The 15,661-nt window shown below is 37.8% G+C and overlaps 1 protein-coding gene across 2 annotated transcripts in view; it reads right to left on the reverse strand.

The window, feature by feature from the left end:
* Positions 1-4,438: 4,438 nt before the first annotated feature.
* Positions 4,439-15,661, reverse strand: part of RRAGB (Ras related GTP binding B) — a 34,336-nt gene continuing 23,113 nt past the window's right edge. For both annotated transcript variants that reach the window (XM_016213255.2, XM_016213254.2), the window contains 5 exons: positions 11,709-11,804; positions 9,425-9,547; positions 7,637-7,728; positions 6,107-6,222; positions 4,439-4,962 (listed from right to left, as the gene is read on the reverse strand). In XM_016213255.2, the coding sequence (XP_016068741.1) occupies positions 4,865-4,962; positions 6,107-6,222; positions 7,637-7,728; positions 9,425-9,547; positions 11,709-11,804 (525 nt within the window). In that variant the 3' untranslated portion in view covers positions 4,439-4,864. The remainder of the gene's footprint in view (positions 4,963-6,106; positions 6,223-7,636; positions 7,729-9,424; positions 9,548-11,708; positions 11,805-15,661) is intronic.

The raw sequence follows: 15,661 nt of genomic DNA on the forward strand, positions 1-15,661 counted from the left end.
AAACCTGAAACACTAATTCAAAAGAATATATGGAGCCTATTATCATCAGCAATTGTGCAAAGGCTTCATGGAAACCAGCTAAAGCATCTGCTAAGGAGAAAATCGTAAGGGCTAATGTTCCAGCACCAAGACTGGAGTGACCTGGTCATGACATAGTGTGACAATTAATGTTCTATTTTAGCTTCAGTTACCATTAAGATTCTTGGGAGTACAATATGGTTTCTTTCATTAAAAGTATAACCAATCTGAGTATTGTAGCTGTGTTTCCATTCAGAAGAATCAACAGGGGATCAACAAGGATGAAAAAGGTAATTTCAAGACATTTGGTGATGAGACTGAATGGTGCATTTCACATAAATTAACTATGGAAAGAAATTGTGAGAGGCCTTTGCAGAACCTTGGGTTTTCTAATGAATCCTAATTTAAACAGCAACAGTGAAACAACATGATTTGGGGTCTGAAAACTTAGATTTAAACTTAGTTTTATAATTTTCTAGCTGATAAACTGTGGAGAAGTTATTTAATTTCTTTGAACCTCAGTTTTCCTCATTTGTAAAATGGGACAGAACAGCTGAAGATTAAGTAAAATTAGGTATCCCATCAAAATGTTTAAAAATTCGCCCAGCTGGGCATGGCTCAGCAGTTGAGCATTGACCTATGATCCAGTGTATCACGGTTCAATTTCTGGTCAGGGCACATGCCTGGGTTGCAAGCTCAATCCCCAGTGGGAGGCATGCGAGATGCAGCCAATCAATGACTCTCTCATCACTGATGTTTCTCTCTCTCCCTCTCCCTCTCCCTTCCTCTCTCTGAAATCAATAAAGATGTTTGTTTTTTTTTAAAAAAAGCCCCAAATGAAAGAACAAAAGAATTCTCCAGAAGAAGAGCTAAATGAAGTGGAGATAAGTAATCATCAGATATAGAGTTCAGAATATTGATCATAAGGATGCTCAACAGCATAAAAAAGATATAGAAACTATGAAGAAAATTAAGAATGGCATAGTAGAAATTTAAAAAAAAAATTGGAAGAAATGAACAGCAGATTAGGGAAAGTTGAGGATCAGATCAGTAAATTAGAAGACAGGGTAGAAAAAAATCGCTCAATCAGAGAACCAAAAGGAAAAAACAATTAAAAAACAGGACAGTTTAAGGGAGCTGTGGGGCAGCATGAAACATAATAATATTCACATCACAGGAGTGCCAGAAGATATAGAAAGTAAGCAAGGGTTGATGAAATAATGGCAGAAAACTTCCCTAACCTGGTGAAGGAAAAAGTCTCACAAGTTCAGGAGGCACAGAGAATCCCAAGCAAGAAGAGCCCAAATAGGCCCACACCCAAACACATCATAATTAAAATGCCAAAAATTCAAGACAAATTGAGAATCTTAAAGGCAGCAAGAGAAAAGCAATCTGTTACCTACAAAGGAGCTCCCATAGGCTGTCAGTTGATTTCTCATCAGAAACTCTACAGGCCAAAGGGAAAGGCATGAAGTATTTAAGGTAATGAAAAACAAGGATCTGAAACCAAGACTACTCTATCCAGCAAGGCTATCATTCAAAACAGATGGTGAAATAAAGAGCTTCCCAGACCAAAAAAAAAAAAAAAAAAAAGGCTAAAGGAGTTTATCACCAAGCCAGCATTGCAAGAAATGTTAAAGGGACTGCTGTAATAAGTTGAAATAGAATGAGAAACATAGGTATAGAGAAATAAAATGGCAATATATAAATATCTGTCAATAATAACCTTAAATAGAAATGGTTTAAATGTCTCAAACAAAAGACATAGGGTAGCTGAATGGATAAGAAAACAAGACCCAAATATATGCTGTCTACAAGAGACCTACCTCAGAACAAGAATCACACAGGCTGAAAAAAAACATACACTTCTCTTCTTTAAAGGAGAGATAAACAGCAATAGTCATAGTAGGGGATTTGAACACCCCACTGACTTTACTGGATAGATTTTCCAGACAAAAAAATCAACAAGGAAACAGTGACTCTATATGACACACTATATCAGATAGATTTAACTGACATTTACAGAATATTCTACTCCAAAGCTGCAGAATAGGCATTCTCCTCAAGTGCACATAGGACATTCTCAAAGATAGACCACATGTTAGGATATAAAACAAGTCTTTATAAGTTCAAGATTAAAATCATATCAAGATCTTCTCGGGCATTTACACAATGGAATACTATTAAGCTGTAAAAACAAAGGATCCTTTACCCTTTGAGACAGCATGGTGGGACCTGGAGAATATTATGCTAAGCGAAATAAGTCAGCAAGAGGCAGTCAAGTGTCACATGATCTTACTCATATGTGGAATCTAATGAACAAAATAAACTGATGAACAAAATAGGTCCAGAGACATAGAAGTATGGAACAGACTGACAAACCTCAGAGGGAAGGCAGGGTGGGTGGGTGGGGAGAGATTAATATAAGAATTTATATGCATACATGCATAACCCATGGACACAGACAATAGTGGGGTGAAGGCCTGGGGGTAGAGGTACAGGGTGGAGGGGATCAATAGGGAAAAAAGGGGACATTTGTAATACTTTCAACAATAAAGATAAACAATAAAAAGAAAGAACACAGGCACACCTATGTTCACTGCAGCGTTATTTACAATAGCCCAGATTTGGAAGCAACTCAAATGTCCATTAGTAGATGAGTGAATAAAAAAGTTGTGATACATTGATACAATGGACTACTACTCTGCCTTAAAAAGGAAAAATATTTTACCCTCTCCGACAGCATGGATGGATCTGGAGAACATTATGCTCAGTGAAATAAGCCAGTCAGAGAAAGACAAGTACCATATGATCTCACTTATATGTGGAATCTAATGAACAAACTGAACTCCATCTCTGCTTTCGATTACTTCTCTCCATTTCTCTGTACATGCCATTACTGTACACTTGTGTTTAATTCCATTTCTAAGTGGCTCAAATCTTAAAATATTTTTTTTTTTGTCTTCAGTGACAAAGAAGACTGGTTGGTCATTACCATAAGGATTATGTTGAATCATAACCTTATTTTGTTAACCCTTCATCCTTTTATACATCCTCTACATCTAAATTATAACTAGAATCTGAGCAAAAGTTGACCCAAGATCAAATAGGATAAGCATAAAAGTTTATGGGGTTTTCCCTGCTCATCCAATTTAATGTCTGTATATCTATCCATCCAATTTCTAAAACAAAAAAAACCCCAAAACACTTTCAGGTAGCTCCTTCAATTCCCACCACAGGTATTGAGGATCACAAGAACATGCCAAATCATGACTCCTGTTAGTCACAGAATAGGTCCCTGGTTCATTTGCTCATTTCCTAGGATAACATCACACCTTAGATGTTAACAGGATAAAAAATCTGGACCATCTACTTAACAAACTTTCATTAGTCCCAATGCAGTTCTTTTAAGACTTGTTAATCTACGTAATTGTTAATCTACATAATGTAGAGTACCAGAAAAACATGTTTCTTGCTGTTCAGTGAAAACTCTCTCAACTGGGGATAATAAGATGGGAAAAGGTGAAGCTCTGGTGGTCTGGAAGAAGTTTCTTTAAAACATAGAGACAAGAGAAGTGAGATGAGTCTACTGTGCTACAGATTCCCTAAATGATTTTGTGTTGTTATCCTATCTATGGAAACTAAAAAAGTTAGGGCTTCGAGTAACTCTAGTTAGTATTGTCAAGCTCCATTTTTCCCAGTTCACAATGCTTCATGTTTTCCTTAAGGGATGAAGTCACATATAATAATACTTGACTAGCATAATGAAGGCATAGCCCATTAGGTGTTACCGAATATATAAAATTAACCATTTCCAGACCTCAAAGAAAGAAGAGTTATACCTCACAAATCCTATTATTTCCCCTCAACTTTTTTTTCAATTTTACTCTATGATGCTTTTCTTTTTTCTTTTTTTAAATTTATCTTTATTGCTGAAAGTATTACAGATGTCCCCCCTTTTTTCTCCTATTGACCCCCTCTACCCTGTCTCCCCAGGCCTACCACACTATTGTCTATGTCCATGGGTGGGGGGCAAGAAGAGAGTAATCCTCTCAACTTTTTCATTCCTTCTCCAGTTACATCCTGGAACAGGCTTTCAACATACCCCAGGCCTGGATTACCACCAGAGCTTCCCCAGCTGCCATTAGTCAGCCTATAAAGTTTAGGTCAATTTTCTTTAAAATTCCTTTCATGTAATTCCCCTCCTCAAAAGCCTACAATGGTTTCCTATTTCCAAACACATTACATCTAAACTCTTCTGCCTAGATTTAAGGCTAAAAGCAGGCTCCATCCTTCAAATCCAACTTTATTTTGTATTATTTCTCAACGAGCAGGTCCTCTTCCCCGAGGATAACTGTGAAATTAATGTGCTCTTCCTTAGCGAAAACTTAAATAAACAAGAAAGAAAAAGACACTGAAATCCCTAACAGCAAAAGTTTATTTACAATTGGAGTTAAGGAATATTTTTAATGCATGCTGAGAAACAGTAAAATTTCAGACTTCTAGGTTACTATCTGATAAGGAATACAAGACAATGTTGGAAGAGGCTTTGGCACACACAACTATTGGAACAAGATTATCAGAACACACTATTAGAACCTTATTATCAGAACAATTACATATTACCTACTTTTATGTCAGACCAACTTCATGGACAGCTCATCTTCTAATTTCTCATTGGCTATTTGAGTAAATAGCATTCAAGGTTAAACATTAAGACTGGGGAGTAGGGAAGAAATACAGAAGTGGTAAGCATCACAACATTTCTGAGCCTACATATATGAATACAACATTAAGATTAAGAAACAGTATTTCAATTTTTTTCTGAAACAACATTTGGCAATGTTTAGCGCATGAGAAGACACTGCTTTGGTCCGTCCACTCTTTCCAGCTTTTCAAAGTGTTTCCTGGCATTTCGGATGTTGATCAGAGTAGCTGCAGAAGCTGAGGATAGGATGGGGTAGATATCCAACAAAATAAGTACGGGTAGTCAAAAGAATGTCTGACTAGTAAAAACAAGCAAACAAAAGAGAGCCAAATCCCTCAATGTAGTATGTCACAGACAACATACAGGAATAGGAGGCCCCAAGTTAACCAGGGTCTAGTTTTTCTGAAAAAGTAGATGTGTTTATATTCTAAACACAAAATTTCCAACATAAATTTTCAAAATCTTTTATTTGGGGGCAAATAGTATAAAACCCATTATCTTATATTTTAATATTAACCTAAGATAGAAAAAGCCAGTGGATCAGAGATAATTTAAACTTCTGGGAACATCTGGAAATACTGCTAGAACCTTTACTTCAATGGTTGAGATGACCCTAGCTATTGTGTCATGGAAGCACCAAATACTTCCCTTTATGCCCATAGCACAACTATGGGAATATGGTACTTAGAAATATACAATGACATATAAAATAGTTCAATATTTAATAGCTCAGAGCTTGGATTGACTAGTCTTTTAAAAATCTATACCATACAGAATGTTAATCATACATTTGGGTTCTCTTTTCTTGAAAATCCCTAGATTTAGTAACTTGACTTCTGAAGTTCCCAAGAAGAAAATATAATACCCTAGAGCCTAAATTACTTTTACGCTTCAACATATACATTTATTAAATAGAAAAAATATTTATTACTAATACTAAGATAGTTCTTTTGTGGTAAAACATACATAACAGGAAATTTAGCTGTGGCCAGTGTGGCTCAGTTGGTTGGGCATCATCCCATGCACCAAAATGTTGCCAGTTCGATTCCTAATCAGAGCACATGCCCAGGTTGTGGGCTTGGCCCCCAGCAGGGGGCATGTAAGTGGCAGCAGATCAATGTTTCTCTCACATGGATGTTTTTCTCTCCCTCTCCCTTCCCTTCTCTCTGAAAATCAATTTAAAATCTTTTTAAAAAAGAGAAATTTACCATTTTAACCATTTTTAAATGTACAGATCAGTGGCTTTAAGTATAATCACAGTGTTGTATAACCATCCTCACTATAAAATAATTTTTCAGTATCTAATAAAGTACTACCTCTAGGGCAATAAGTTTAAAGAACATATGGCTTTGAACCTATGTCAGCTAAGTTTAAACTTACGAATGGATGGATCAGACATCACGACCATCACATAAGTGTTGGATGTAAAGATATCAATGAAAGCAGCAAAGTTAGAGTTCCTGACTTCCATGCTCTGGAAAGAAGCAGCCAGCTTGCTATAAGAGAAAAGAGAAGAGAGTAAAGAACATAAAATAATAGCAATAAAAGAATTCTTATGTTTTAGGTTAAACATTTTCATAGCATTATACCTCAATTCACCACTGCATTAAGTCAGTTAAACACTTCACTTTGTTTTCCAAGGAAACTCTAATGCTGAATTTAACATGTTTCAGAAAGTGACTTAGAGAGGACTTGATATTGACTGTATAATGAAAGAGGGTTTATACTTAGATCCATGTTAAAAATCATGTTATAAAAGATTTCACTAATATTTAAGAAGCTTTTTCAAGTTGAAATTCCTCTATTCAATATTCCTTCAAAACATTAGCATTATGCCTGGCTGGGCGTGGCTCAGCGGTTGAGTGTCGACCTAGGATCCAGGAGATCCGGGTTCAATTCCCGATCAGGGCACACGCCCGGGTTGTGGGCTAGGCAGCCGATCAATGACTCTCTCATCATTGATGTTTCTGTCTCTCTCTTTCCCCCTCCTTTCCTCTCTCTGAAATCAATAGAGATACATTTAAAAAACAAACAAAAAACATTAGCATTAAACACGCCAATAAGTCTCAAAGTGCCTTTTATGCTAATGTATAAAAGGAGTAAACTTATACCTATTCTATTGTCTTGGTATCAAAATTTTACCAGGATAAGAATTTTGATTCTTAAATATTTACTAAATTATGATGTTCAGCCATCTCATCTTCCTATATTCACAATGCTAAGACTCCAATTGTATTTAATCAAAGCTGAGACAACATGATCAGATATTTCTAGACTATTTTGTACCATTCCTGAATCAGTACCTTCCTATTTTAATTACTGTAGTTTTATAAAAATTCCTGGTATTTGGTAGGGTAAATTACATTTCTTTCTTCTTTTTCAAAACTCTCTTGGAGCCCAGCCGGGCGTGGCTCAGCGGTTGAGCGTCGACCGAGGATCTAAGAGACTGAGGTTCGATTCCTGGTCAGGGCACATGCCCAGGTTGTGGGCTTGATCCCTGGTGGGGGGCATGCAGGAGGCAGCTGATCAATGACGACTCTCTCATCATTGATGTTTCTATCTCTGTCTCCCTCTCCCTTCCTCTCTCTGAAATCAATAAAGATATAATTTAAAAGAAAAACTCTCCTGGACATTTTTTTGTTTCTTCCTGCACATGATCAAACATCCCAAAAGAGCACCCTGCTTAGATATTTCTCATACGTTTCTTCTGAAACGTATCACTCGAGTTGATGTTAAAGGACAAATGGGTTTTATTCACCTCTGTCAGCTGTAGACTCCCTTAGAGTTTAGATTTCTTTTCAATTGAAGGAACTATTCTGGACATAGAAATGTATTCCACAATAGTTATTTGAACCTCTCAAAAATAACTAATTTTTCCCAGAGATAAATAGATCTGATAAGATCGCTTACCTGCAGCTCAGCTTAAACTGCTTAATGATGTTGCTGATTTTCTCAAATCTGTGGGCATCACGCTGCTCTTTACACTGATAGTGAGAAATCACCTATGAAAAAGAACAAAGTCCTTTAAATCCCTGCAGTGGAGTCACATCACCCCACCCACTGCTACTCCTCCAGGCAGGCATCTGTCAGTCTCTTGGTCACCTGATTCTCAGGGCAGACTTGGTACCTGGCTTATTGTCTCTTTTCCTCTGTCTTATATGCTGCCAAAATTATGCATAATTTCAACAGCCTTATGGATGACCCAACCAGTACCGTTTGGTTATAATTTTATTAGATCACTTAAGTATTATCTATTTTGGTTTGTTGCTGTTCTTTATCACTTACTTTAATCATTAAACATTCATCTTATTTCAATATTTCACAGGATGCTCTCTGATAAAAAGAAAAATAGTACAAATCAAAAAGGAAAAATAAATAAAAATTCTTAGCTGTTCTTGCCCTGGCCGGTGTGCTCAGTGGTTAGAGCTTTGGCCCACACGCAGAAGGGCCACAAGTTTGATACCAGGTTAAGGGCAGGTACCTGGGTTGCAGGTTTGCTCCCGGCCCAGTCAGGAGGGAGTGTGGGAGGCAATCAATTGATGTGCCTGTCACATCGATGTTTCTCTCTCTCCCCCTCCCTCCCTTCCATTCTCTCTGAAAAGCAATGGAAAAAATATCCTCTGGTGAGGATTAACAACAACAAATTCTTAGCTGTTCCTGAGGTGCACTTAATGTATTTAATTTTAATAAAGCCTATAACCAAGTGGCTTTTGGTATATTTAAAAATCTTAACTAAATGATTCTAACCTCTAAGAATTGACTATTTATAAGTGAACCTATCTAGGATGGACACCCATGCCAGCTGAAAACACTTTCCCTCACACTTTCAGATTTTAATAAAACCAGACAAGCATTTCCTATAGGTTGAATATACAGATGTAGTTTTCCAGTAGGAAGCAAAAACTGAGTCGCTTGCCAGAACCTATGATATAGATATTATTATCTCCATTTTAGAGAGAGGGAACCAAGCTCAGAGAGGTTAAGAAATGTGTCTAAAATCACTAAGCATTGGTAGAGCTCAGAAACAAATTATTTACTATAAGCTACTCTTCAGAGTTAAATTTACTAAGCTGATCAGCAATTACTTTTGCAGTACTTTGTGACATCTCAAATTAGTTTCTATTATTATTATTTAAAATTTTTACTTATAAATATAATATTGGTTTTTGTATCCCCTCTAAGGGCCATACATGCAGTAGGCTCTAACATAGCTGTTAAATTGAATTTATAACAAAAATTAAAATATCAACATTCCTCTTTTTCCTTCTACCTCTCCATCTGAACTCTTAGCTATGTTACTGAGCTGACAATTATATCTCTTCCATGTTAAAAGTTTTCAACTCAGTTTTTTGGAGAAAGTGGTGGGATGTGAGCTCCCTCAAAAGGGAAATAACCCTCATTTCATAATAAAATTCAATAGGTAACAGGGATACTTCAACACAAATGAGCAATGATTTGCAGAAATAATCTAAACTCAGTAATAAGGCATACCTACAAAAATCTAAGTTTTACTAACTACTAAAGAGCTGCAAACCAAAAGATTTCTTTCAGGTCATTTACTGACAATACTACTTTATAAGTAAGGCTATGCATGCTAACATAATGACAAGAGGGGCAAAGGTTCTTCCTGAGAGTAGCAACATGTTGTTGAATAAAAGAAGGTAAGTGAAGTATATTTGCAGAGCAGAAAGTTCTCACCAGAAAAGTAGCTCTCTCAAATAGAAGCACTTCATCAGCCTCAATAATTTCAGCAAAATTCCTTAGGTTCATTTCTAGCTGCTGAACATTGGGAATCAGCTGATAAACAATGCTGGACCAAGCCTAACAGAACAGAAGCACGGCATAATATTACTAACAGGTAGCCAGTCCCAGACCTTTGCAAATGAGTAAGCACACTACGACATACGGACAAAAAAATATGGTGATAATTGAGTCCCAAATGCTGATAACCAATATGATATAAAACGAATAAAATGAGAAAGCAAAGCTCATATTTGATATTTATCCTTCAGTTGTAGTTTTTTTTTAATTTCAAACACTTTTATAAAATGCTAGAGAAACTTTCCCATTGATAATTAAAAATTAAAAATAACTTAATTCCATCATGTTATCTTAGGAAAAGTTGAAAACTCTGATCTACTATTGGGCTAAAAAGCTTCTAGTCCTGTCATTCAACAAATATTTAAATCCAACAGTGTAGATTGTGCTAAAAATCAGAACCTAATAATGCTGCATTTAACATACATCTAAGAATCAGTTTTGTGAAAATATCAGAGCCACAAACAAATGGCCCCTCCCCTCAATGGGATAACATACAAGAGAAATTAGTGGCATTATCATTCCAAAAGGTTTATTTTCAGCTGTATAAATTACTGAATTTAAAATGGTACACTGCGTGTTTGCCTAAAACCCGACTTCATTTAGAGAAGTATGACTAATGAAAGGAGTTGAAATTAATGACCCTTCCTCTATTTTCTTAAGGCTCTTTTATTTGAATTTGCATCATAATACGTCCTTCAATCTCACTCTAATTTGTCTGGTAAGGTGTGTAATGTCCTTCTCTCCCCTACTAGAGGGCAGGAACCTGGTCTTAGTCATTTGTGTGTCCTATAGCATCAAGCAGATATGTGATGAGTGCTTGTAGAATAAAACTTAATATAAAAATTTAAGTTAGCTCTATGCAACATTTATGTAAGCGACAGTAGTGGCATGTCTCTGTTCCAATTAGTTTTACTACTTAGGCATGGGGTTTCAGGTTCCAAGATCCCAGGTCGGTGTTAATGTCACTGCTGAATTTACCTTGGAGAAGACACCAAAGCTAACCACAGCAGAGACATTGTCACTCACAGCAGTGTTGTGATTAGCCAATTGTCTTTGGTGGTGTTATGTATTGCCATCCTTCACACCGCAGTTGGTTCTTATCAGTGCGTCATGTCCATCCTTAGTCACGGTTACCTGTTCTATGGGAATAAGGCTTTGAGAAAAATTCGTCCCAAATTAATCTAGAACAGTATTTCCTAGACAGGTATCTCAAAAATGATCTGTTATTAGAGTGAGGCTGGGTCAACATAATATTGAGGGTAAAAATGAATTAGCTAAAAAAATAAAACAATGGCTATTCTTAAAGTCCAATGGTTTTTTCTCCTTGGTATATCAAGTTTCTGTGCTTCTGGTTGTAGACACTTGTCGGATGCAGTTGATACTGAGGCTGTAGCTACCAGTGACAGAGAAGGATGTTTTCCTACCCAGAGTCAGACTTGTCAATAGATATCAGAAGCAGTCTGAAGGAAAGGTCTGACCACAGGAGGACGTCAAGGAGCCAGTCTTTCAAATCGCTGGATCAGTAGGAGAAAGGGAGGAAGCAGGATAAGGAACCTATGTGCCAATAAGGTAATTTCAGCTTTATCCATAACACAGCTATTGTTGTAACCTCTACAATTACTGCAAGCAGTGTGGTATCCATTTCAGCAAACAATCTTTCTGGTTGAAAGAATGCTAGTCTCCATTTGGCGGCATGAAAGTGGAAGCTACCCAATTCTAGGCATAACGTCTCATTCTAAGACTCCTTTTTCCAGTCTCTCCCTTAAATATTATTTTTCTATTGCCATCCAAACTTAGGCAGACTAGCATATATCCTGTAGAAGTACTTGAATATTAGACACAGTTCCAATCAGCATTGAGACTACAACAGGTCAAAATGGATGACAGCCAGTGAAACCTCAGCTGTCATGAAGATCAGTATGAAATTAATCATGACCAAACGGGCCAATTCTGTGTGGTTGCCAGGTATGTCGACCCAACTTAAGATCAAAACCAAAATCTCTTAAAGTTCATTTTGATACTTTTCAAACAATTTATTATAGAATTTTTTTAGTTCAATATATTTAGATGGCTATGGAAGAGTTTAAAATCTTTTAGTTTTGATAACCTTCTTGTGTTTTTTCATGCTCTAATATAAGGGAACTCAGAGAAACATACACACCTTATAGAGAGTTTCATCCCAGATAGATGTCCGGAAACAAGAACATTCCAATGGGCGAGACAAACGCCTCAGATCTTCTTCCCGCTCTTTAAAAATCTGAATTAAAAAGTCCAACATGCTGATCAGGATATACAACTCTCCTCTTTGCAAAATCTGAGACGTAATTATTTCAGCATGTTTTAAACAGAAAGCATTTCCTCTTTCCTCAGAGGAATTTTCCAATGTGTACATTACTTCAGAAACTAGGATGGCAGAAATGTTTTCAGGTCAGGTCTAAAAGTGCAATAGCTACTGGAATTCTTCAGGCCTATGCTGGTTATGCTGAGTACTCACTGAGAGTACTATGTTAAAAAATAAAATTTACCGTATAGAGGAAACTTAAAAAAAATACATTTAACATTCTTTCTAAAAATATATATATATATGTGTTTACTGATTTCAGAGAGGAAGGGAGAGAGAGATAGAAACATCAATGATGAGAGAGTCGTCATTGATCGGCAGCCTCCTGCACATCCCCTACTGGGGATCGAGCCCGCAACCCAGGAAGGATTGAACCGTGATCTCCTGAATCATAGGTTGATGCTCAACCGCTGAGCCACACTGGCTGGGAACATCTAACATTCTAAATCACCCAATCTGGGTCATTTCAAGATCAGTATCCCATATCAAGCTTTGTAAATAAAATACTTTAACTTTTATAGACATCTTTCTCTCTGCATCCATATATGCATACACTCATGTATATTATTTCTGTATGGACTGTATTTATTTGGCTATATAGATATAACACCCCGCACACAAGTATCTATTCATCATATGTGTATATGTATGTGCCCACATATGAAAAAAATATATTTATACAAATACACACACACATTTTCCATGAATGGGTGGGTATGTAGTGAGTATGTGTATACACTGTGGTGGTTACATTTTTTCCCCCTCTTTTTCTTTTTTGCTCAATCCCTCCACCTCCCCTCCCCAGTCCCCCACCCGCCTCTCCCCATGATGGTTAATTTTATATATCAACTTGGCTAGGCCATGGTACCCAGACATTTGGTCAAACACCAGTTTAGATGTTGCTGTGAAGGTATTTTTAGATGAGATTAATATTTAAATCAGTAGACTTAAAGCAGATTCCTCTCCATCATGTAGGTGGGCTTTATGCAGTCAGTTGAAGGCCTTAAGAGGGAATTCTGCCTCCAGACTGCCTTCTGACTCAAGCTGCAACATCTACTCTTCCCTGCATCTTTAGCCTACAGGCCTGCCCTCAAAATTGCAAACTTGCCAGTTTCCACAATTATATGAATCAATTCCATAAAATCTACAAACCAACCTCTCCACCCCCCTTCCCTCTATCTATCTGTCTAGCTAGCTATCTACACACACACACACACACATTTTTACTTCAAAACTTCCAAGTCTGGCCCTGGCCAGTTTGACTCAGTGGTTAGAGCATTGGCCATCAGAATGAAGGGTCCCGGGTTCGATCCCAGCCAAGGGCACCTACCTCGGTTGCAGGCTCGATCCCTGGCATCGGGAGCGTATGAGAGGCAACCAGCAGATGTGTCTTTCTCACATGGATGTTTTCTCTCTCCCCCCACCCCTTCCACTCTCTTTGAAAAGCTACGGAAAAATATCCTCAGGTGAGGATTAAAAAATAAATAAATAAACTTCCAAGTCTGACTGAATCTTTAATGAAACAGAATATATCTTTCTTAATTAAGTTTAAAATCCCACAAAGAACATTAATGTATCTTTGGAGATATTTATATAAGCATTTAGAAAACAATAAGTTGATCACTAAAAATTAGAATTAAAAAATCCATAAGGAGATCATTTGTTGGAATGCTCTAGGCTTTTCTATTACAAACTGAGCCAGGGAATGAAGTGATTTTTTTTAGAGGAAACAAAACAAAACAAACAACAGCACGACTGACAATAATAAAACCCTCACAATCTCAAGCCCCAAGCTACATATAGGATTTTCTGCTGAACTGAAACAGAATTAAAACTTAGTGATGAGAGGGAGAAGCTAATAAAAAGATTAGATACTCAGTAGTTTTCAGAATCAAATACAGAACTCTGTACAGTGGCTTCTGAAAGCCTATAAGCTAACCTAGAAACACCAAAACATACCCAAAAATTAGAACACTGGAGGCAATCCTATAACTAGTTATGGGGAAAAAGTATTCCCGACCACAGCTATTACCAAAAAAGCCTTTAGTTAAATAAAGGGTATCCTTAGACCCCTAGGTTCCAACCCAAAGAGAGACTGTATTCTTCCACATTTCTAGCATATTCTAAAACTGCTTTCCTCATGTTCATCCTTGGAAATAGAGGATATTCTATTTCAGCTTAAACTTTAAAACTCAATCCTTTTATTTTATATTGGGAAAACTAAAGCTAGACTATATTTGCAACTGGCCAGTCTTGGGAGTCTCATAGCTAGCTGGGAGTTTTCCCTTCCCACTGTGTCTCTTCTGGTTTAAATTTACATGTACTAATAACTCCCATGCTAGAAAAGATAAATATACCATATCAGTGCAATGATAAGGGACTTGGCATTGTGCCTAACACAGTGTGATTGGCATTGAACTAGTGCATACCAGCTTCCTAAGTCAACCTAATGACAGCTGTGACCTTTCCTCATTTCACCCCTGGTTGGTCTTCTAGGCTTGACAGTAACTCCCTGCTCTGAGGAGAGTAAAGCAGGGCCTGCATATTTTAAAAGTATATAAAGGCAGTTTAGTGACATTACATGGTCAGGTTCCTTATCTAAATCTGAAAATTATTTATTAAATGAATATTATCATTCCCTTACCAAGGAAAAATTATTTATGAGTGTTTAAAAAAAACAAATGAGAGGACATTAAAGATGATGGAGGACTGAGTGAAAGCTACATTGACACTCTCCCAGGACCAAACTGAAATTACAACTAAAATATAGAAAAAGCATCCTGAATAATCAACTGGAACTGAAGACGAGCTGGAGAAGCACCCTCATAACCAAGGAGGAAAAGTGGAGACCGCAAAGAGACTGGTAGGAAGTGTGGAGGCACGAGAGGGCTGGCTGGGCTCCCAAAGGCAGCAGCTGATGGTTCGGAGGGATATCTCAGCTGTGGGGGGTTCCCACTGAGGACTCTGGGGCTTCCCAGCCAAGAACACCAGAACTGAGAAAGGTGCCCACATAACATCTGACTGTGAAAAGCAGCAGGGTTTCTGTCTGCCAGAGAGAGATGGGTAGAGATGCAGGGACCTTCTTAAAGAGTCAATGCACAAAGTTATGTGGGCAGCCACTCACCTTGGACTCCAGCAGAGGGAGGGTAGAGTGGGCTGGAGCTGTGTGAGGAGAATCTAGGGTTCTGGGCTCTGGGGATAGAGCTCAGAGGGCACCCCTCTGGATTCCTATGCCAAGTCATTCCCCCATACTGCAGAGGACATCTCTCTCAGGCAGACAGTTTGCTGCTTTTGCCTGGGGGCGGGAAGCAATTGTCCCACCCTGCTGGAAAACCTCTAGCCCTACCCAGAGGAGTTTCTACAGCCTGAGGCTCATTAAGAGAATCAGATTAATCAGCCTGCAGACAGAGACAGACCTCAGAGTGCTTTAAGTCTTTGTCTGATATGCTTCTGGACCTGGGCCTTGGAAAAGCAGACTTTGGTGTGCATTTTGGTCCTGTCCAAATGCACCCAGCTCCAGCAGAGGGGAACTCAAGCCATGGGTTGTTGATAGCTCCAAACAGGGTACTCAAGGCCAGTCACAAACAGTGTCTGACATTGCCCTGAACCAGAGACCTTCCAAAAAGACTGAGAGTCCTAGCAGGCCTACCTAATACATAGAAACAAACTCAAATATGCAGCCAAAATGGGGAGACAAAAAAAACAAACCACAAATGAAAGAACAAGAGAAGTCTCCAGAAAAAGAGCTAAATGAAATGGAGATAAGCAATCTA

Source organism: Miniopterus natalensis, chromosome X, assembly GCF_054644295.1.
Source record: "Miniopterus natalensis isolate mMinNat1 chromosome X, mMinNat1.hap1, whole genome shotgun sequence".
In the NCBI taxonomy this organism is placed as follows: Eukaryota; Metazoa; Chordata; class Mammalia; order Chiroptera; family Miniopteridae; genus Miniopterus; species Miniopterus natalensis.